Below are 22570 nucleotides of genomic sequence, written 5' to 3'. Positions count from 1 at the left end.
GGCTCCCCTGCCTCCTCACTCCCTCCCAGAGCGACATGACTGCCCCGGAGCCAGGCGCTCAGCCATGCAGCATCATGGCATCTAAAGCCGCCACCATTAGAAAGAACGGCCTATAGGGCAGACGGCATCTTTGAATATATTAGAAGATGACTGGAGAAACCACTCGCTCGGGGGTGTCAGACATAACTCCCCCCCCCCCCCCCCCCTCCATCCATGCCTATTGAATCACTTTACCATAATTCCAGAAATGCCCGAATGCTATTATTCAGATGTGCAACCAAGCAAATCTGCGCAAGAATGGCCTGAAACTCCTCATCCTCTCTGGGAGTAAAGTGCATGCACTCTTCAACTCCCCGCACAATTACACGTTAATCTGCGACGTGAAATGAGGACTAGGCTTTTAATGGGAAGAGGAGGAGAGGCCCCGACTTCACCTCTCAGATGAAAAAGTTGTCATATTCCAGGCAGACCAATGTCCATGCTGCAACTCCTCTCCCACAGGGGTTGGTTTGGTATTGTTAATGTTAAAAATGACTATACTTTCAAGTTGTATAGTGCTTTTCTAAATACTGCAAGGCACTTCACAGTGTTAACACACAGGGTCAAACCATTGATTGGTACTTGTCTAAATTAACGTACCTGCTGGCATTAAAGAGATGGGCGAGGGAGACACGGGCGAGGTTCCAGGCATGGCCATTATCACCAGTAGGATTACGAAACCACTTGGCCCTCCTTTCAGATGCCTCTCGCTTAACACGGTGACATCATGCGGCTATCACCGGCTATTGAATGTCCTCATCTCCGGTTCACCGGCTGATATAAATACTTGCTGATGGAACCTGTCATTATCAAGTCTGTGTTCCCGCGGGCTGTAGTGCCTTTAAAAGGGCTGCAGGAAGGAACAGTCTCTTCTCTAAGTAAACGGCGGCAGATAGAGAGTCGAGCTAATGACGTGAGTATAATGCCTTTGATATCATGGCAGCAGAATCAGATGTTAGCTGCCTGCCCTAGTCGCTAGCTAACTGAAAAGTCTGCTGAAAGCCTTACTGGGGTTTGCCCAGTTCGAATGCAGATAGGACTTATCATGTAGGTATGAGTCTGCATACTTACATGGTATGCAGATGTATGACATTCGATTGCTGGTATAATTATTAGTGCCACCTGCAGACATTGTCGGAGCTTGTTCTCTGGGAATTGTAGTCATTGCGTATAACAAAAACAATGAAGCAATGGTGGCTCGCGATTCCACGAACCAGACCTGGACTGGTCCTCCTCTCCCTTAACGAAACCCTAACGTTTTACGATATTAAATAAAGTACATGCTTTAATGTCGACCGGTGAATCAGGCGCCCTGGGGGTTCGCCAATAAAATCCCAGAATTAACTTACGTTTGTTGGGTCTCTGGTCTTTGCTATTTTTTTGTGTTCCTTTTTAAATTAAATTACCAAACGGCTCGGTTGTCCCTTTTACAGTTTCGGTAAACCATTAGGGCTGACGGGCAGCAGGACTTCCACCACTATGGACCCCCGCCACCCCCCTATCCCCATAGTGGTACTCTGTGCTTCTTTATTACCCAGACTCCCCTGCTCCGGCTCTCTGGTGGACACGGAAGAAGTCTCGACCCGTTAAGCCCGCTGCATTTATTAAAACCCCCACACTGTTTAACGAGTGGTCCACTCTTAAGTGAAAGATATGCTCTTACGCCAGCCCTCGATTTACACTGGTAATACCCCCGTTTGGACGGCCGCCATGTATTATTCAGGGGGGGGGGGGGGGCTACGTCTGGAGAGTGTCCGCCAACGCGATGGATCGCTCCGAGGCTGGTTCCAAATGCAGAATGCAGAATGCACATAATACTTTATTGAGGGAGCGAAGAAAAGCTTTTATTGTGTTATTGAGAAGAATCATTGAGCACCGCTGTGTCTCTGACCCGCCGTGTCTGATGATGAATACCGGCCGTTTTAAATCCCTGTGTTGTTCTCTAATCTGGAGGATTCATCATGTTTAATCGCCGCCACTTTTGGATTTAATCAGATCTCTCTCCTGCCGGTGGAGAGGCGCTGGAGTCGGGTTCACGGTCTCGTAAAGAAACGAGAGGTGGGGTTTTCTAAAACGTAATCAAGGGCATCCCGTTCCTTGACCTTGGTCTAATGAGCGGGGAGGACCCACGTGTGAGGTGCTCTCACTTGGGAGGGGGCGCCGGGGGCTTGTTTCACCCGACGCACTGCACTAACCTAATCTTCCTTTCAATCCTTTTTCTCCTCTTCCTGTTCTGCTGCTCTGCTGCCAGGGCTGATATCTGTGCCGTGGAACCAGCCCTCGGTTCCACACTGAATTTATGCTCTTCTACTCCTGCAACTGCCTACATCTATTTTCTTCATGTGTGCCTTTTTTTCTTCCTCTCTCTCTCTCTCTCTCTCTCGCTCACTCACCCATCGTGCCTCCCCTCCCTCAACCCTCCCCTCTTTCCTGGTGGTTGTGTCCCGGTGTCTCCCTCATCTCCCCCCCCCCCCCCCCCCCCCCCGTCTCCTCTCGTGTGGTTTACTCCTTCCACCTCCTGACCACTGTCTCCCTTCCTTCCGTCTCCCCTCCCTCCCCCTCCCCCTCCCCCTCCCCCTCCACCCCCTCGCTGGTGATCCGGGCCACGCTTGCAGTAGAGATTAAAGTGATCAAGGACCTGCCGTGGCCCCCCCCCGTGGGCCAGCTCAACAGCACCTCCCCCCTGCTGGAGGAAGAGGAGCCCCCGTCTCCCTCCCAGCCCCCCCCAGGCCAGAGCGGCTGTGACCAGCACCACAATGGTGGGTGATTGGTGTCGCCGTGTAACCGTCCGTCGGAGCCTCGACCCCGCTCTCCCACTCTCTAACCCCCCACCCCCGCAGAACCAGGGCCGGGCTCTCTCTGTGGTTCTCCACCCTGGGGGGGCCACATTCACCCCTGGGGTGGGGGCCCGATTCGGAAATCAGAGCGATCAGAGATTTGCATTGATTGTTTAATCTGTTTTGAATCCTAGGGGATAATGGCAGCGCTGGTTGATTGGTGCAGAGATGTGTGCGTGTAAAGTCAAATTATTATTGTTAATATTATTAACATGCTAGCATATTGTTGGGACCCTAAAAGGGTCAGTGGCTAAAATGGGTTAGAAACCTTTGATGTACCCCAGCATTTATATCTTTATTCATCCGACAATCCATACCGCCATCTTCACATCTATGTATCCGACCCATCGTTATATGTATTTTGAGGATCAAGGGTTGAGTTCATAAAAGTTGATTTGATCTACTTTTTGTAGGTGATATTGGTTTTCCTGTCACTTCCATCTGCTATTTATTTCACCTAGGGCTGGGACGACGCGTCGACGTAATCGATGACGTCGACGAATAAATTACGTCGACGCGAAAAATGCGCGTCGATAAAAAAAAAAGAAAAAAGAAAAAAAAAAAGAAGATGGGCGGCGCCGGAGCGTAGTTGGCTCCTCAGACTTTCATAAGTGCAAGGCGCCACTCACTCGTTCCTCTAAAGTATGGGAATTCTTTAATGTGAAAGGAGACGATTCCGTGATATGTCGTCTTTGCAAAATGGAGATGACTTTCCATTCTAGCACCACGGCAATTCACCAGCACCTGAAGAGGCGCCACCCGGTAGCAGCTGCAGATGACCGAGCACCGTAGAATTCTAAGAATGCATTACTTTGCACTTTTATTTTGGAATTTAAAGGCAATGAACATGTATTCAAATGTTAAGGAATTCATATTTTTTTCATTCAGACATGTAAATCAACATGTATAAATTGCTATTAGTCAATTAATGGGGAGATAATCGAGAATCTAATCGAATCGAAATCGAATCGGACTGAAAAAATGAATCGTTAGATGAATCGATGCATCGAAAAAATTATCGCTAGATTAATCGTTTAAAAAATAATTGTTTATCCCAGCCCTAATTTCACCGTGTGTGTGCAGTAGAAGTTTCCACTTAGAGGTAAAAGTGTTATTGTATAGTATAGTAGAATTGCAACGATATTATAATTTAATCTATGGGGTTTGGCTAGTTTCTGCCATGAAAATGCAAATATTGACATGACTTTCATTGGGTGTTAAAATAATTGCGTGCGCTTTGCCTTTCGTGGCAAGGTAAGCAAACGACCAACTGTTCACCCTTTGTTGTGGATCAAAGCTCTGTAAGATCTGACACCAGGCCCCGCTAAAAGAAACAATGGTTCTGTCAGAACTTCCCTTGGCGGAGATTAATTCACCGCGGCCCAGGTTTTGTCGCTGAAGGCTCGTTAGTTTTTATTTGACTGCGTTTCCTTCTGAACGGGCGCAGCCACTCCCAGTGACCCCTATTTCCTCTCGCCAACAATCAGAACCTTGAAAACGCGACTTGGGCACGGTGCTCAGAAGCAGCCCTTGTGAGCACAAACATTTCAGACGAATCGTGAACGCTTTCGGGGGTCACGGCGTTCCGTCAAGCGTAAACCGCAAATAAAAACCTTTATTTTTTTTCAAACCGAAAGCCATTAGCGGACGGCGGCATCTCGTGGCTCCCTCCGGAGCCTTCTAGGCAGGGACTGAGATCACTCAGGGGGAAGGGGGCCGTTTGCAGCCGAACTAATGGGCGGATTGGGATTTCCTTCCCAGGAGTGTGAAGGGCTCGGAGCCGGACCGTGTAAGAGGACACTGATGTGTGTGGTGGACGCGAGGACAGCGGCCGCCGGTGATTTATTCCCCGTAATTCCTCGGGAAAGGTTCTGTTTTCTCGGCTGACGCGAGTGGGCTTAGGGTCGGCGTCCGAAGTGAAAGGGGACCCCGTCTCTTTCTGAGGGAGTTGGACCCCCTGACATGGAGGAGGTCAGAGATCAGAGTGGAAGACATTTTTGCCGTGTGTAGGGGGTCATGGGGGGGGGGGCGGGGGGGGACTTGGGCCTCGTGACCCTGTGACCCCTGTGAGTACAGTTACAACCTTGGCCTACACCATTGAGAGATCCCTCATTCGCCACGCACACACACACTCTTTCTCTTTGCGACCACCTGCCGCCTCTTACTAAGTTGTGTGTTGGCAATGATATTGTGTTCGCAAGAACCCAGAGCCCTTTTCAGTACACGGAAGGACTGCCTCATTCGCTCAGGATCCTTATCAAAAACCTAAAAATTGTGTGACAAGGAAGGTGGCCCATTTACATATAAATGGGAACTCTTTTGTCGTTTCCTGGAATAATGAGCTTTTCGGTTTGCCTTTTGTCTTAAAAAACTGTTCCCTTTCCATTTTCCGTCCCCTTCTCTTTTGTATTAATTACGTTGGAAACTAATTAATTAAAAAGTTTCCCTGATTCCATTTAATTACAGGAACTGTTTTTTGCAGTCAAGCTTTTCCTTTGTGTTTGGGAAAAGTAACCAGTTTGCTAAGAAGATTGCAGTGGGTGCTGTTTTGTAATCAAGGCTTTGTGGATAGATATAATTGTACCCCTAACTATAATTATTTGTAATTAGCAGTAAGGTCACTTCCCTAGATGGTGTATTATTTCTCGTTGGGTTTTATTTTCAGACTTTGCTGTTTATTATAATGAGCTGTGGATCCCTTAATCACTTCACAACAACCCAAAGCTGGAAAATGGCTGTGTTTGTCACACATATCTACCGTTTACGACTCCATTGCCCCAGAGTCCCCGACCTTTCCCTGTTCAGACCAGTGAATTAAGGGACATTAGCATGGAAATGATAAACATCAGTTCAGAAAAATTGTCATTGTCAATGAGGAGAGAAGAAAAGTTTAAGTGCACCCTTTATTAAGAGTTTGAAAGAGTTGCAATAACGAAGAGTTGAAAGCTTGATAACGAGCAACAGCTGGCTAAACTGAAACCTAGCATTTTTTAATTTAAGTATTCCACTGGCTAAATACATGTAAATTATCAGGATTTTAAGATGGTTCCTCAATTAACCAAATAAGCTTTTGCTTAACCTGTTTTGGACCATATGTAGTAGATATGAAAACAAATAATCAACGCAGTGCAAAAGTGGCTTGATCGATGTTGCGTTGTGTTTGTAATCTAGGTTGTGCTGTTGTTTAGTCTGGTGTCGCATTCCACTGCTGCCTCAGCCTGATTATGGTGATGTCACTGTGACCTCAGTGGCCTGCGCTTATCTCGCTGCTGGCCAATCAGCACGGCCCCCCCGCCCCCTCCTTGTTTGCGCACAAAGCACCCGGACCAGAGACACGCTTGCAGAGGGCGCCCTATCCGCCGTGTCCATCAGTCACCGTCTGACTGACAGTCCAATCTGATGCACAGATTCCATTTAGCAGGCTCTACAGGCAACAATCAAGATGGCCCGCGCAGATGTGCACGTGCACACTCAACACATACACTCAGCATGGGCACACTCAACATGTACACTCAGCATGGGCACACTCAACACGTGCACACTCAACACGTGCACACTCAACACGTGCACGCTCAACACGTGCACCCTCAGCACGTGCACGCTCAGCACGCGCACGCTCAGCACGTGCACGCTCAACACGTGCACGCTCAGTATGTGTACACTCAAGACATGCATACAACACGTGCACACTCAACACATGCACACTCAACACATGCACACGCCTATGTGCACTTACACAATGCAGAATGGGAGAGAACGAATGACTTGACTCTCTTCTGTGTGTGTTTTTGTGTGTGTGAGTGAGTGCATGCCTGCTGGTGTGTGTGTGTGCCGGCGTGCGTGTGAGTGTGCGCGCCGGCTCTTGTCTCTTTTTAACTACCTATCAGGGTCTTTCTCCCGTGAGCCGATCCTCCCATCAATTCCCTGCGCTGTGTGCTGGAGTGTGTGCTCTGGAGAATGAAGAGGGGGGTGGGAGGGGCGGGGGGAATGAGTTTGGTCGGCTTCCAGCCGTGTTCAGCCCCAGACCATAATACTCGCGCAGATCCAGCGAGGGCTTTCAAGGCGGCCCGACATGGGTTCCTTTCACACATGGCCGCTTGAAATGATCACGTTTGTTTAGCTTGGGTTTTGCTTTCAGGCGGCAGCAGGGCAGCGATGAGGACCAGAGATGGAGAGGTCTGATCAGATAAGAGAGAGGCTTGATGGAGTCCACCCGTGGGGGATCTCTGCCCGTTCAAAGTGTGGAGATGACCAGATAGCCCGTATTTAGTTTGGTTCGTCACTTCCACATCCCAGATTTGAGGATAATTTTTCGACAGTCTGCATTTGATTAGGAATCAAGTGATCATGGTTTGTTTGTGTCTAGGTAAGGAAGTTAAACGTTACGGCTTTCAAAAGCTGCGCTTGGAGATAGATTACTACATGCACACAAGTGCAAATAAGGTCCAATAAGTTTGGGTCTCATTGGCATCCAGAGACCAATGAGAGATCATTAATTATGATGGATACAGGATGTGGAGATGCTTTGGCATGTCTTCTACGAAATGTGGAGTACTATGACTGCTTGTTGACCCGTGACTTTAAGAATAGTGCCTTTCTGGATCAGACGTGATGTTGAATAGAAATGTAATCGCTTGTTGTTTCTGTCTACACAGGGTGCTCAACCCCACATACAGATGTACACACACACTCACACAGACACATATGTACACACACTCACACAGACACGGATGTACACACACTCAGACAGACACAGATTTACACACAATCAGACAGACACAGATGTACACCCACTCACACACATGGATGTACACACGCACGAACGCACGCGCACGCACGCACACACATACCGTGAGCACTTTGCCAGTATTTTTTTAGATAGATTGGTGCCTGCAATTCTTTCCCATTTTGCCTTTCTCTTTGAACGCACACACAAACACAAACAATACGCATACTCACCATACAAACACAGCAGGCAGGGAAAGAATATAGGGATGGGGGGGGGGGGAGAATGACATGCGGTGACGGGGGGGAGACGGCGGCCATGTTGTCATGTTGTGATCCGTTATGGGCTGACAAGAATAAGATGCCACAGACGCACATCAACTCCTTTCACCTTGGTCAGTTTCCATGGAAACGCTGTCTTTCGCTCATACCCCGCGCACACGCGTGCCAACACGCACGTACGGTGTTCGTAGTTGAGCATATGTGTGTGTGTCAAGTGGGAGCTGTACGTAGGCCTATGTGAATTAAATACAATAATAAGTTAATTGCCTAGCTGTCTTGTGTGAGGTTCTGGGAAGAACGCACACTACAGGAGAACAATTGTGTTACTTCCAGGCAGATAACAATTGTCAATCAACCTGAGAAAGATATTTCTTGACTCACGGATGTTAGTGAGCCTTCTCCCGATTTCTATTTGAGGGAAAGCAACCTGAACTAAAGGACAAGACCTCGGAGCTCAGTCGGTCTGCATCTCAGTGGACAGGAGGGGAAGAGAGGCCCCTAGTGGCCGGAAATAGAACTGCAGAGGATTTGAGTCGAGCACAAAGTACATATCAGGCTGTGGTTTTTCTTAACATTCTTATCATTATATCCCCTCAATTAAAAAAAAAAAAGGTTTTATTTTTGTATAATAAAAACCAGGTGCTCGCATAAGTCGTAATAAAAGTAAGAAAAAATGCATGTTGATTAATAAGGGCTGGAGATACACACCATGTGTTAATTCTTCCTCTGTGTACCGGGCGGTTGTCATGTGTGGCTGCCATCCCTTTGTCCCAGAGCTTCCGCTAATGCAATGAAGAGCGTCAGGGCCGCGTTGTCCTTTTGTAACCTATCTAAACGGATTGATAGCAGCATGCAGGGGTGTGTAATGTGATATCCGTTCGCTGCTGCTTGAGGACCAGGGAGCCGTGGGGCCCTGTTCTCCTCCTCAATTTGTTTTGCGATCACAGCGCCTGGTTGTCCTTGCCATGGTTGCCATGTTGGAGTCCAGGTAATCAAGCATTAGCATCTGATTAGACGAGTGATGGCGGGAAAACGTGACTGAAGAATATGTTGTGGCCGGGTTGTGCCAGCTAGCTCGGAGCGTTCCATTAAAAGGCTTGACTATAATGTACACCTTCCTCCAAACCAGGAAATGCATTCTATTGGAATAGTTTCTTAAAATATGAAAAACAGAGGCTGCAATGGCTTGAGAAGCAAGGCAGTGAGTGACTCTAAATAGGCTGTTTTCAAAGATAAGGGCGCTTTTAGTCTGCTGTGTCAAACAGAGACGTAATGGGAATGAACCCTACTTGAACCAACTATTCCCACTCTCTGATGACATTTACCGCCGTCGGTGCGTTTGAACCCCAGAGCTCCGTGTCAGAACCAATGTGTTCACTCGCTCTCTCCGTTCATCCTACACTGGTCCTACGCTCTCACTGTGATATGGTTGAGAAAGCACAGCTTTTCTGTACAGTTTCTGCTACTGTTGTCCTACTCCTGCTTGTAATCAGGTTCATAATCACAGGTCTCTCTCCGGTACACTAGGCAGGATCCGGGGTGGTCGCCAAAAGAACTAGAGAATCGCTTCCTAGATTGACCTTGACTACTTTTTATAAAAAGACTCCCTTAATGATCGACTACCTTCTCACATTCAGAGATTTGTATTGGTGTGCGTGCGTGCGTGCGTGTGTGTGTGTGTGTGTGTGTGTGTGTGAATGCAGCTGTGTGTCTGAGAGCCTTGTAGCCATGTGTGTACAGTGGCGTACCATCGATTCATGCCTCATTCTTTGTGTACATGACCTTCAGCCAAACGTTTCCCACAAAGTGTGCGTCTGTGCGTGTGTACATGTGTGTTTGTGTTTGAACAACATCCCTACTTCACGCCAATTGTGAAGGGCTTGCAGATTTAGCCGGCAGCCCAACTGAATCACAAGTCAGCCCTATTCATGCAATCTGTGAGAACATTCAATGGGCCTTGTGCATTCTGATGTCCACTGATAACATGTGATTCCATTCATTTTCTTTGGCATGATTCCACCGACTATAGTTTCAACCACGACTCTCTTCCTCTGTCCCCCCCCCCCCCCTCAGTCCAGTTTGAGGGCGTGGACAAGCCCCGCGGCTCGCCCCCCTGCGAGGCGAAGACCCGGCCGCCCCAGCGCCACTCCAGCGGCTGTCTGGTCAACACCAAGATGACCCCGCTGGACCACTGCAGCCCCTCCCAGGGGGAGCGCATCGACCCCGGCCTGCCCCTAGAGAACCAGTTGTGAGTCTCAGGGTTCAGGGACCGCCATAGACTCAAGCTAGAGACTGCATGTCTGGACTCAAAGAATCCATAGTACAGGGGCTGTGTGTGTGTGTGTGTGTGTACATATTGGTGAGTGTGTGTACCTGTGTGTGTGTGTGTGTGTCTTCTCCTCGCGGAGGGATGTGTGTGCGCGTTTTTACATCTGTGTCTGTGTGTGTGTACATCTATTTTTACATCTGTGTGTGTGTGATGTTTCTCCTCCATTGGAATCATTGGATGCGTAATCCTTTTCACCGTGGATTAAAAGGCAGAAAACGGGGGTCGGAGGAATTGCTAAACGGTTCCTAATGGTTCCTGCTTATCGTGTGTTCTTGGGGGTTAGCCCGGCCGCTATGGGAAGAGTCCCTCTATGAAGCCGGGCTCGTGGTGCTCTGCAGCCCGTTGATGAGCTCCCTCCCTCTCTCTCTCAGCTGGTACCACGGGGCCGTGAGCCGCACCGACGCAGAGTCCCTCTTGAGGCTCTGCAAGGAGGCCAGTTACCTGGTGAGGAACAGCGAGACCAGCAAGAACGACTTCTCCCTGTCCCTCAAGTAAGGCACACACACACACACACGGGCACACGCATTCACACATGGGCCACGCATGCACGAGCACACACAGGAACACAAGCATGCGGACACAAACACAAGCGCATTCGCACACACTCGCACAAACAAATACACAGACGCACGCATTCACAGACACACACAGGAATGCATGCACGCACACACACTCCAACACACAGACGTGCATGCACACACACACACGTAGACACGTACACACACACGCAACCAGACACAAACATTGGGACATGCGTTCAAACACACGCGCACCCACACACATACAAACAGACACGAACAGACACACACTCGGAAAGACAATCACACACACACATCATTCCTCATAATCATTACTATGGATGCCTACAGGGCGAACATGTCTTCCTCTGCTGTACAGTCAATCCCTCCTATCTGTTCTCCACGTGTGTGTGTGTGTGTGTGTGTGTGTGAGCTCTGGGGACGGAGGGCTGTGAGAAACGAGGCAGAGCGCGGCGTCCGCACGATCAGGAACCCGATGAGATAAGCAAATCTCGCAAATGAAAACATAATCATTCTAGCATTTTTTTCTAACGCGTCAACATAAAGATTAGCGCAGCAAATCTATGAAAACAACATTAGGCAATCTGGGGTCCCGATCGTCGGTTTGGTTCGTGAGATTGTGGTGCAAATTAAGACCGAGTACAATTGAGTGGAGTTAGCCCTCGTCTCCTTCCCGCTCTGCAGCACACGCCGTAGTGCGGCCGAGCCCCCTGGGGTAGACGCTACCCCTCGCCTGCTGACTCGGCCCCCTCAGTATGGTAATGGACCTCACCTCCCTCACCCCATCTCCCCCACTACATGCCCCCCCAACCCACTGTATCTCCACCCCAGACCGCTCCAGATCTGCTGATGCGCCGCCAACTCGGTTAACCGTGCCCCTTTTCTCTCTCGTGACCCCTGACCCAAGGCGCTGGCCAGCGGGGGGGGGGGGGGGGGGGGGCGGCGGGGGCGGTCAGAGGCACTGCTCTGATTGGTTTAGCCCTGTCTGACATTTGGGTGGAGGTTACTTTTCTGCACCATTGGGACAAATCCGCCCCCGTGGTGCTGTCATCTCCGATTGGCTTGACGTCGCGGCCCAGGGCGGGGGGTGTGGCGGGGGGGGCTACCTGAAGGTCACGACCCCGGCTGCGGGCCACTACTTTACAGTTCCTCCGCAAATCCCTTCGTACACATTTCGGGCCCCTCGTCATGTCCTCGCTGTAGCACAGAGACGACGAATGATATCGGAGCTGCGGCACCTTCCTGTTATCGCCGTCACTGTTTGATACGATTTTGTTTAGTTTGTTTAGTTCGATTTTCAAGGCACGCTCCGTGATATAACGTCAATAAGCTCTGCGTCCAAGGCCTTGCTTATTAAAGACGCCAGATATAAACATTTTGGGTTAAAAAGTGTGGCTCTCTTTCTGTTCTTCGAGTGGATCGATAACACTGGCCACCACTGGTCCACTGGTTCTCCATACTGGTCCCGTTTATCTCCCTCTTCTCTTTGGCTGTGTTTCCACGTGACAGACGGGCCGACTATATGTCTGGGATTTAGTTTTCAGCCATCCCTCTGCCTGCCTGCTTGACCGAACCACTGAGTCCCTGTCGGCCGGACTAGTTGCCTTGTCCTGAACGCCCGCGAGCACGGCTACGTGACATGTCTGCCTGGTTAACTGACCCAGGGTCTGTCTGATCCCCAGAAGTGGTAACGTCGTTATCTTCACGACTGCGTAGTGTCATTACAACACAGGCAGGGCCAAAATCTTCCTGTATGATAAGTAAATCGTGCAGTATAATGGCTGTGTTCACATGCCGAGTACAGTTACAATATTTTATTATCTTATCCTATGAAATACTTAAAGTACCTTATGATATCATATGGTATCGTAACTGTACACACATGTAGAGTACAGTTTGGCTTTGCATTCAACAAAAAACAAATCCTGAGCCAGCGAGCCAATTACTCCGAGTGCCTTGCTCAAAGGCACCTCTGCGGAACTCACCTTCCATAGGATTTTAAACAGCGGGGAGAGATGCTGAACCTACATCAGCGAACCTCACGCCCCTGACCTTTCGGCCATCTTAGTATAATCCAACGCGCAGGAAACGACTCGGGTGGAGACGTGCCCCCCCCCAGCCCCCCACCCCCCCACCCCCACCGGGCACCCTGACAACCTGGCTAGGAGGGGGGGGGGGGGTGCGGGGTGGGGGGAAGCGGGACTCCGGCTGCCCTGCCTCACCTCAGTGGGGGGGTAGGAGGGCAGGGCGCTGACCTTTAGCGCCAGCCGGCCGCTCTGCCCGCGCCAATGGGCTCGTTGACCCCCGTGGCGCTCCGACCCTTACGGCCGGCCTGCTTAGCTCGGCTGGACGATAAGGTCAGACACTGGGGGGCTGGGGGTTCTGACGCCAAGGAAGATGAAACGAGGGGGGGGGGGGGGGGGGGGCGATGTTGTCGACGGGCGACAGGAGAGTACACAGAAGTCCTGGTGAGCTCCTGTGTGCGTGCCAGTCGGCGCAGACTGTAGGTCATCTGTTGTGTGCTGTGTGCGGTTCTCACGGGCACAAGCTTGCGTGTCTGTAAAACATTATTCCGGTGTTTGCGGTAGAGGCCCAAACAGGAGTTGTGTTGACAGAGGCCATGGCTGGTAGGAGGTGGGGGGGAGGCCATGTCTGATAAGGCCGCTGAACTCATCAGCGGGCCGATCCATGGGAACCACACCAGCCGGGCCGCTTCAGACGGCAGGCAGTCCAGGGTCAGGGGCCACAGCGCTCCTCTCATTCCCCCACAGAGACCCCCCGACGGGGCCTGGCGTGGTTCTCCCCGGCGGAGGGCAGCGAGTGAAATGCATAAGAGCACGCGGTGATGCGTTTGTGTCGTACATTATTGATGCTGAGGGACTCGGCTGACACCCACGCCGTCGGATGTATTTACAACCTGGAGGAAAACGTTCTCCGCGGCCCGGGCGAGCTCTCGCTGACCCAGGGCCTTCTCTTCTGACTCCCTCTCCCTCGCTCCTCTCCCTTTATCCTTCCCTCTCCGTCTTGCTTTTCATCTATCTCTCCCTCGCTCCTCTCCCTTTATCCTTCCCTCTCTGTCTCTGTCCATTTATCTCTCCATCTCTCTTCCCATTTCTCTCTCCCTCTCTCCCCTCCCGTTTTCTACCTCTTTCCATGTATCTCTCCCTCTCTCTCCTCTCTTTATCCTTCCCTCTCTCTCCTTTTTCCTCTCCCTTCATCTCTCCCTCTTTCTTCATCGCCCCCTCTCGTTCTCTCTTGTAAAGCCGTATTGTAATAGCAGAGGAAGACATGTTCCAGCCACATTGTTCCTCAATCTCTCCCTCTCTCTCAATCAACATATTGACAAGCTTTCTTCAGACTTTCTTCTTTATTTCTTACTGCTTATTTTTACCCATTCCTTGCTTTGTCTCTCTCTCCCTCTCTCTTTCTCGCTCGCCTTCTGGCTCTTCCTCCACAAGAGCTAGGTATGTGCTTTTATTTTTCTTTCTTTCCAGCTCTCACACACACACACACACACACACACACACACACACACACACACACACACACACACACACACACACACACACACACACACACACACACACACACACACACACACACACACACACACACACACACACACACAAAACTAATAACATGGTGCTCACTGCAGGTATGAGGACAAATTCTTCTTGCATCACCGCCGACCAAACAACATATATAACACGCTGTTAATAATGGAGTGGAGCAATGTCCTTGTTCAAACAGAACTGATCAAAGGTAGGCGCTAAGTTATAAGGCCTCAGAGCACAATACGGTTTAACCCAAAGTTGTAGACTGGATAATAGCCCCCCCCCCCGCGCCCCCACCTCCCACTTAAACTGAATTATGATTCAACAATAAATGTCAACAAACCGATGAATGGCCTGTCTGCTGGGAAGCAGCCCCACATTTAAAATCTGATCTCTCTCTCTCTCTCTCTCTCTCTCTCTCTCTCTCTCTCTCTCTCTCTCTCTCTCTCTCTCTCTCTCTCTCTCTCATTTATATATATATATATATATATATATATATATATATATATATATATATAGTTGTCTCGGTTTCTGTCCCTGTTGGGCTGAAACCAGATAAGCCTAAACAAAAAACAGCCAGATAAGAAGCGCTGACTGGGGAATCAGCCGGGACTCTAAAAAGGCTGCCAGTGATGTGTTTGTCTTTTTAAAGTGAATGTCTGTAACCTAAGGCCTCTTTTTTCCCGTGCGTGAGCATTCATCACTCGTACCCCTCGCAGAGCAGACTAAAACCTAAAGCGATTGCGCCGTCGCTCTGAGACTAGGCGGCCGGGGTATTCCCAGCTCTCCGGGTATCACGATGATCTGGGCTGGTAATGGCTTCTTCTGCGGCAGGAGTCGGAGGCGCGGAGACACGCGATAGCTTTGTTTACATCTCTTTTTATCGCCCAGACGGCCTGCAGAGCTCTCCCACGGTGCGCCTTGAACAGAGGAAAAGTTGACAAAGTCTCGCATGACGGGTGTGCTGTCGAACACGGTGCTTAGTTTTGCTTATTTTAACATTTCATTTAAAGGCGCAGTCTGTAGGATTTACTGGTATCTATGATGGACTTGGCGGAAATGGAAAGCGAATATTCAGCAGTGGATATAAGAGGGGTTGTGTTTTGGATACCTGAGAATGAGCCCTTTTATATCTTCTTTGGCAGTGGGTCCTCTTCCACGGAGCCCGCCGTCTTGCATCATGTTTCAGTAGCCCATACAGTAGCCCATACCGTAGCCATACAGTAGCCCATACCGTAGCCCATACCGTAGCCCATACCGTAGCCATACAGTAGCCATACCGTAGCCCATACCGTAGCCCATACCGTAGCCATACAGTAGCCCATACCGTAGCCCATACAGTAGCCCATACCGTAGCCATACAGTAGCCATACCGTAGCCATACAGTAGCCATACCGTAGCCCATACCGTAGCCCATACCGTAGCCCATACCGTAGCCCATACCGTAGCCCATACCGTAGCCAATACAGTGGCCTATACAGTGGCCCATACAGTGGCCCATACCATAGCCCATACCGTAGCCCATAAGGGACAAACGGCTCTAGAGAAGACACATTTTTATAAAACGCTACCATAAATGCTGATATATTTTTGAATGAACTAAATAATAATCTCCTACACGCTGTACCTTTCAGAAGATTCTCTAACTCTGAAATGTATGGAGTCAGTCTTCCCCCACCCACAAGATCGCTGATTGGGATCCACATTCCCGACTCAATATCAATTGATTTCGATAGTTCTGAACGCTTTTTGCGGCAGGAACAAATGGACTCAACGATACATAATACATGAATACAAAGTGGTGCATAAAATAGCTATAAGCCGGAGTAACAGGAATCCATGGTATTGATGGATGTCTCCTAAATGGTGTGTGTGTGTGTGTGTGTGTGTGTGTGTGTGTGTGTGTGTGTGTGTGTGTGTGTGTGTGTGTGTGTGTGTGTGTGTGTGTGTGTGTGTGTGTGTGTGTGTGTGTGTGTGTGTGTGTGTGTGGATATCTTCGTGCTCGTTTCATCCTACACCCGCGTGATGAAGCACTCTGCATGTAATTAGAAGATAAGTTAGCATAGGGCTCGCTCTGCTCATGCTAAACATGGCTCCGAGCCTGGTCCCGGCTCATGTTGACCCCCCATACCCAACACTCACACGATCAAAACAGCTAAAAAACACCCTCCTCCTCTGTGAGAATACATTTTGAATCACGGCCGGGCTGCATCGTTAGCCAATGTTCACCGGGAGTTGGACATGATTGACGGCAGAGGGAGCAATCATTGCCAACTTTTGCAGCAAGCGAGAGTCAAATAAAACCCAGAGAAACGTCTGACAGGTCGCCGATAATCACCTGGAATAACCTGAGAGGAGTGGATCCCGGAAGAAACTCGCATAAAACTCACAGGAAGCCTCCCCCCCCCCCCCCCCCACCATCCTGCAGGCTGGGATTACCCGCCTCAACGTTTTACCAACTGCTTACAAGATAAACGTCCGGGAATCCGCCAAACATCTTGTACTGAATGTTGACATTCCTGCTCTCCACTCTCCCGCCGCTGCAAAAAGCGATGTCTGCGCCCGTGGAGGCTGTGCGACGCAGATAACGCTGACGGGGCCCATAAGTCACTGGGGGGGAGGGGGGAGGGGGGGTGGGAGGAGAGGGGGGGAGGGGTTGACTCTGATGCTGACCTGATGTGTCGTGTTGGTGAAAAGGAGATGGTGATAAATGGGGCGCCTCAGGCTCTTCCTCCGCGTCTCTCTCTGCTCTTTAATTGAAGTGCGGATCTTTTTTTTTTTTCTTTTTTTTACGACCCCTTATCTTTTTTTTTTCTTTTTTTTTACGACCCCTTATCTTTTTTCCCTCCGCGTTCTGTCCTGAGTGTGTGCTAGACCTGTAAAGAAGCGCCTTCCACAGAGCGCGTGGTTTGGGAGCATCGGAGGGGGAAGGGAGGTGGCGCGGCAGAAGACCCCGGCGCTACCCTGCCGTGCTTATTGATTCACCTGATTACTAGCTATTGATTGTTTTTGATCAGCTCTCAGCGAAGCCCTTTGATGGCGCTAACATGTGTGCTACGCTGAACAGGAGCCGCTGAACGCAGTCATTCGCCGGCATTAGGGCACACTTCCCTGAGGATGACGCAGCTGTAAAACAGGAACGCACACTTTAATATCTGCGCTTCTATTAGGCGCCAACTACTCACAACTTATAACATACCAGAAACTATATTAAACCATGTCTTTGAATGAATTATGTTACTTTATTCCATCTTTCTCTTTCCAGATCTAAACTAAACTATTGCCTTCCCTCTCCCTCCCCATTCGACTCTCCCTCTCTCTCTCCCTCTCCTCCCCCTCTCTCCCCCACCTCCCCCCCTCTCCCAGGAGCAGCCAGGGCTTCATGCACATGAAGCTGGCGCGCACCAAGGAGGGCAAGTACGTGCTGGGGCAGAACAGCTGCCCGTTCGACAGCGTGCCGGAGATCATCCACTTCTACTCCAGCCGCAAGCTGCCCATCAAGGGGGCGGAGCACATGTCCCTGCTCTACCCTGTGGCCATCAGGACACTATAGTTCCCCCCCCCCCCCCCCCCCCCAGCTAGACGTCAACACTACAAACACCCCCTCACCACCACCGACCCTCTCATCACCCCTGCTGAACCCACTCGGACCACTTCTCCACTTTATGGTCACCCTCCTCCTCCTCCTCCTCCTCCTCCTCCTCCTCCTCTTCGTCCTCCCCTGACACCCCCTGCTCCTTCATGTCCTCTTTGTTCTGTGATGGGTGGAGGGGGGAGTGGAGCTGGACAGAGATGTCTGTGTGTGTGTGTGTGTTGGGGGGGGGGGGGGGGGGGGGGGGGGGGGGGGGGGAGGGTGCTATACAGTGACAGTGAACTCCAGAGAACTGCGTGGTGTGCAGACCCTGCAGCCCTGATTACAGCCGCCTGCGCACCACGCCCCCCCCCCCCATGCCTACTTGTCACAGAACTCGTTTTTATTTTTGTATTTTTAAGTACGTGTGTATATATATTTTTTAATTTATGACAGACCTTCCTCCCTTCATGACACCACAGTCCGACGAGTCGGATGGCCATTTCCCCCCCATCCCCCTGCTCTCGTATGAAACAGTCTTGTTTGTTTGTTGTACTCTCCTTAGCACTTGACACTCTCGGGTGGGAGAAGCGCTCCGGCCTCTCCTCTCCACCGGGCTGCTCCTCGCAGCTCGAAAACACTTTGGTTTCTGAGAGTGTACGTAACCATTGGCTTTCTCCTTTCCTTGATTTTCTCATTTGGCGAGGCACTCTGCTGATTCCATCAGAGCAACGCGTTGATCAATGTGAGCAGAGGGGCGGGTCTCCTGATCCTACGGCCGTGTAAAACGAGCGGAGGCGGGTGGGAGGAACGTCGTCCACACGGGGGGGCTCTCCTTCCTCTCACCGCGGCCCCTGTGTCCTGACGCGGGCCCCATACGCGGGGTGTAGAAGCAGCTCGTGAGTGATGCGTCTCACCCACAGCGAGACGCGTGCGAACGGATGTCTCCATCCTGTCCGGCCCCGCAAGCCGTCGGGCTATCCGTCACACGAGTTGGCGTCGGCGTCGTTGCGCATGGCGACTGTAACTACGGCAACGGTTCAGCCGCCGTGTAGCGACGCGTGATGGATGGGGTCGCCGCTGTCGACCCGGAGCCCGGAGCGAAGCCAGAGCCGGTCCAAACGGAGCGAACGACCCTTACTTTTACCTGCTTAGCGTGGCCAGCATCGGGAGAATGAAATATGCCTGCATTGTCTACCTCAGAAAATCAATTTCATTCGCCCGTCCGCAGATCAATAGGTACGATGGGATTGCGTGGTATTGATCTGCTCTCCCGTCTCCACTTTCAATTCCCTTAAAATGACATCATTGTCTTAATGTTGTTTTAGCATCGACGGCCTCTGCCATTTTATTTCTTTTTGGATTTGTACAAAATAAAAAAGATGATAACAACTTATTATAAACATTTTATTTTTTTCAGATCAGCATTTGTATGTATAGTCACTGATATATTGTGATGTCCGTAACAAATGTTTGGTTAATGCCTTATAATGCATGGGTCCAATCAGTCCGGTGGATCAGCTGATTTCCATTTCCTGCTTCTTTGGATGATTGTGCTGTGACATGTAATTTATTCTGGGGTAATTCTTCCTGATGTTGTGACTCCTCATCCTTCTTGCGCCGAATCGTGATCGTGTTTGAGTTCGGGTTCTAAGTGTCGGGATTCCCCGACAGGCCTCTTCTACTGTGGTGCTCTGCGTTTTCTTTTGGTTTGGTTTTCTTTGTTGGAGATCTGGTAACACTAGTTTGCCTCTGTAGCCTAGCTACCTTGAGAATGGAGTCATGATGTGTCCTGACCAATGAGATTGTTGCGGGACTGTTTCAGCGGAAGCCCCCCGGACCAATCACAGCATGCTCCTGTGTCTGAAATGGACAAGCGATCACCGCCCCCCCCATCAAGCATTAAAACCTCTCCTCCATGGACCTGTTGCGCTGTGTGTGTGTGTGTGTGTGTGTGTGTGTGTGTGTGTGTGTGTGTGTGTGTGTGTGTGTGTGTGTGTGTGTGTGTGTGTGTGTGTGTGTGTGTGTGTGTGTGTGTGTGTGTGTGTGTTGCCCTGCCGGTACAAACCAAAGGAGGAAACCCTCTAAGTGCTTCATAGTTTATCGGCTTAATAAATAGGACCTTGATCCAGCCCAATTACTTCATTATTTATTACATTTAACATTTGCATTATTTATGAGTATTATCGATCCATTGCTGCCATGGCTAGACTAATTCTGCATGTGTTAATCTAAATGCTGCCACACAGCAAAATCTAATTTTGATCTGGAATCCATGCTGTCATTTGCAAATAACAGAAATTGCAATTGATTATATTCTGCCATTTTTCACATTGAATATCGCAAATTCAAAATTTAAAGCAAATAGGAACATGTCGTGGTTAATCTGGCAGAAGAGGGCCACACAGCCAGTCCCTCACATTCAGAAATACTACAGAGAAAATCCATGTGAACATGTAAAAGAAACTCATTGGGTGTGCGTGCGTGCGTTTCTGACTGTGTCTGTCGGTGTGAGAGTGTGTGTGTCTAATCCCCAATTGAAGCTATTGCCAAAGGGGGACATTATGGTTTGTGCGTATGTCTCTAGTCTCCTTTTAAACACATAACAGTACTTTGGAAACGATGACTGGTACAAAGTGTGGCTTCAGTTTTATTCTCAATGGAAAAGAATGTGAGCAGACAGGACGGGCCGATGTCGTGAGGCTCCGGTCAGTGAGCTGAGTGGTAAAGGACTGGTTGTCTGTGGATGTTGCGAAGATGGCTTTACAGAAAGGTGTATGGACCTAGCCATTACAGTGAGCGAGGGCGAGGCTAGAATATGAATGTTTACTCGATGACTGAACCAACCGACCCTTTCCTCCTTGTATTCTGGATGGTTCTGGAGGGATCTCGCTCTGTTTGTCTAAAGAGAGATCTAGGTTTGAGACGGAGCAAGCTAAGGCGGAGGCGTCTTGAGGGAAAGGATGGAGAGGGTAGAGGAGGTGGAGATGGAGGGGTGGTGTGTGGGAGGGAGGTGAAGGAGGGGGGCTCTCCTGGCGGATAATGGGCCATTGTTTCGATCAGCAAGCCCCCTTGTCATGTCCTTTTTTCATTTTGAGTCCCCTCTCCCCTGAGAAGTGTCTTAAATCGTGTGTGTGTGTGTGTGTGATGACTACATGCATGGAGGGATTTCAGCGTTTAACCAGCCTTTAGCCGTCATCGACCTGCTCTGTGTGTTGCTGGCCACCGACGTGTGGCAAAGTGGCATGTATGTGTGTGAGTTTGTGCGTGTACATGTTGTTGCTACGTATGTACTGTATGCACTACTAGAACATCTCTGTAGGGTTCCTCACGGCCAAATGTATATACTGAATGTATCGTACGGGGGGCATAGAGGCATCGAGGTTCCAATTAAATAAATGCATCAATAAAGTTTGGTTTACGAGTCTGATTCTCTTCTGCATTTTATTTCTTGGGTCAATTTTGCCGACGACTAAAATGTCAGTAACCTTGCATTCTCCCGGTCTTCCCCTCGAGGGTTCTTCCAGTTTCCATAGTGAACCTTGGAAATGAATCGCAAAGCATGGCCCCATTGTCAGGAGTCCAGCGCTGGGAGTTCAGGCAATAATGATGAGAAGTGCATCAATAGCTTTCCCTTCATCCACCCGGTGGACGTCCTTGGAATATATTTAAGTATTTTATTTGTTTCTCAGCTTTTTTCCCTCCCCTGCCTCAAGGTTTTTGTGTTGCTTTGTCTGCTTCACAATGTGCCAACAAAATGGGGTCCCCACTGTGCTTAAATCATCGTCTATTTATTTGTTCATGAAGTCAATTAATTGCTCTTTTTATTGAACGATGAATATCAAAATCTTCATCTTAAAAACCGAAGTGAGTATTAATAATGTTGGTGACTACTTGTCTTTGTTTTACACACACACACACACGCACACGCACACACACCTTACCATGATCTTAAACACAACCTGGACCCTGACTTTCGGAGCCCAGTTTACTCCTGGTGTAGCACTTGACCGTCATGGTTTTGATAATTTGGAACTCCCATCTCATGGTGCCTCAAACCACACCAAACTCCCAACCAAAAGCCATCTCTCACCGAATACCTCGTAACAAACCCACCATGCACCTCAACTAATGCATCGCTGGAAACGTCTGACAGAAAACATCGCAACTCGCACCCCGGTGGCTCAACGGGTAGAGCTCGACCATGAAGGCTCAGTCCCCCCGCAGCGACTCGGGTTTGAAGGCTGCCCGTGGTCATTTGCTGCTTGTCCTCCCCTCTCTCTCCCATACCTATCCGTCTGTCTCACTCAACTATCAAGAAGCATACAAATTCAAAAGAAAAATGTGGTGCATCTCTTTGCAATCAATCAAACGCAGCGCATTAGGCAGCCTTGCGAATGCACAGCGTCTCTCCTCTCTCTGAGCTGATGGGGTCTTCCTCCAGAGAGGCCCAGTCAAGGGCCATGCTCACCTGGGACGGCCGCAACAAAGCAGGCAGGACAAAAGAGCGCTAAAAAGGGATGAAGATAAAGAAAGCGATGAATAGACCCCCACGGCCCATCACCAAATCAATTCATATTCTGCCCGGGCAAAAAGCAATCTCCGGTAACAGAGCAGGTGTTAATAACGCAAGAGATGGCCCTTTCAGAATACAACGCCAAAAGTGAGGGGATGGTATTGGATCAAGCGCTCTC

General features: G+C 49.7%; 1 protein-coding gene across 1 annotated transcript; it reads left to right on the top strand.

The window, feature by feature from the left end:
* The first annotated feature begins 484 nt into the window (after positions 1 to 484).
* Positions 485 to 21306, top strand: LOC132472444 (SH2 domain-containing adapter protein F-like). The gene is made up of 4 exons (XM_060072055.1): positions 485 to 2798; positions 9957 to 10131; positions 10584 to 10703; positions 17672 to 21306. The coding sequence occupies exons 1-4, from the start codon at positions 2339 to 2341 to the stop codon at positions 17856 to 17858; spliced, it is 942 nt and encodes a 313-aa protein (XP_059928038.1). The 5' UTR covers positions 485 to 2338; the 3' UTR covers positions 17859 to 21306.
* The last annotated feature ends 1264 nt before the right edge of the window (positions 21307 to 22570 follow it).

Source organism: Gadus macrocephalus, chromosome 14 (assembly GCF_031168955.1).
Source record: "Gadus macrocephalus chromosome 14, ASM3116895v1".
Lineage (NCBI taxonomy): Eukaryota > Metazoa > Chordata > Actinopteri > Gadiformes > Gadidae > Gadus > Gadus macrocephalus.
The sequence above is the reverse complement of the archived record's forward strand: the minus strand, read 5'-3'. Positions and strand labels throughout refer to the sequence as shown.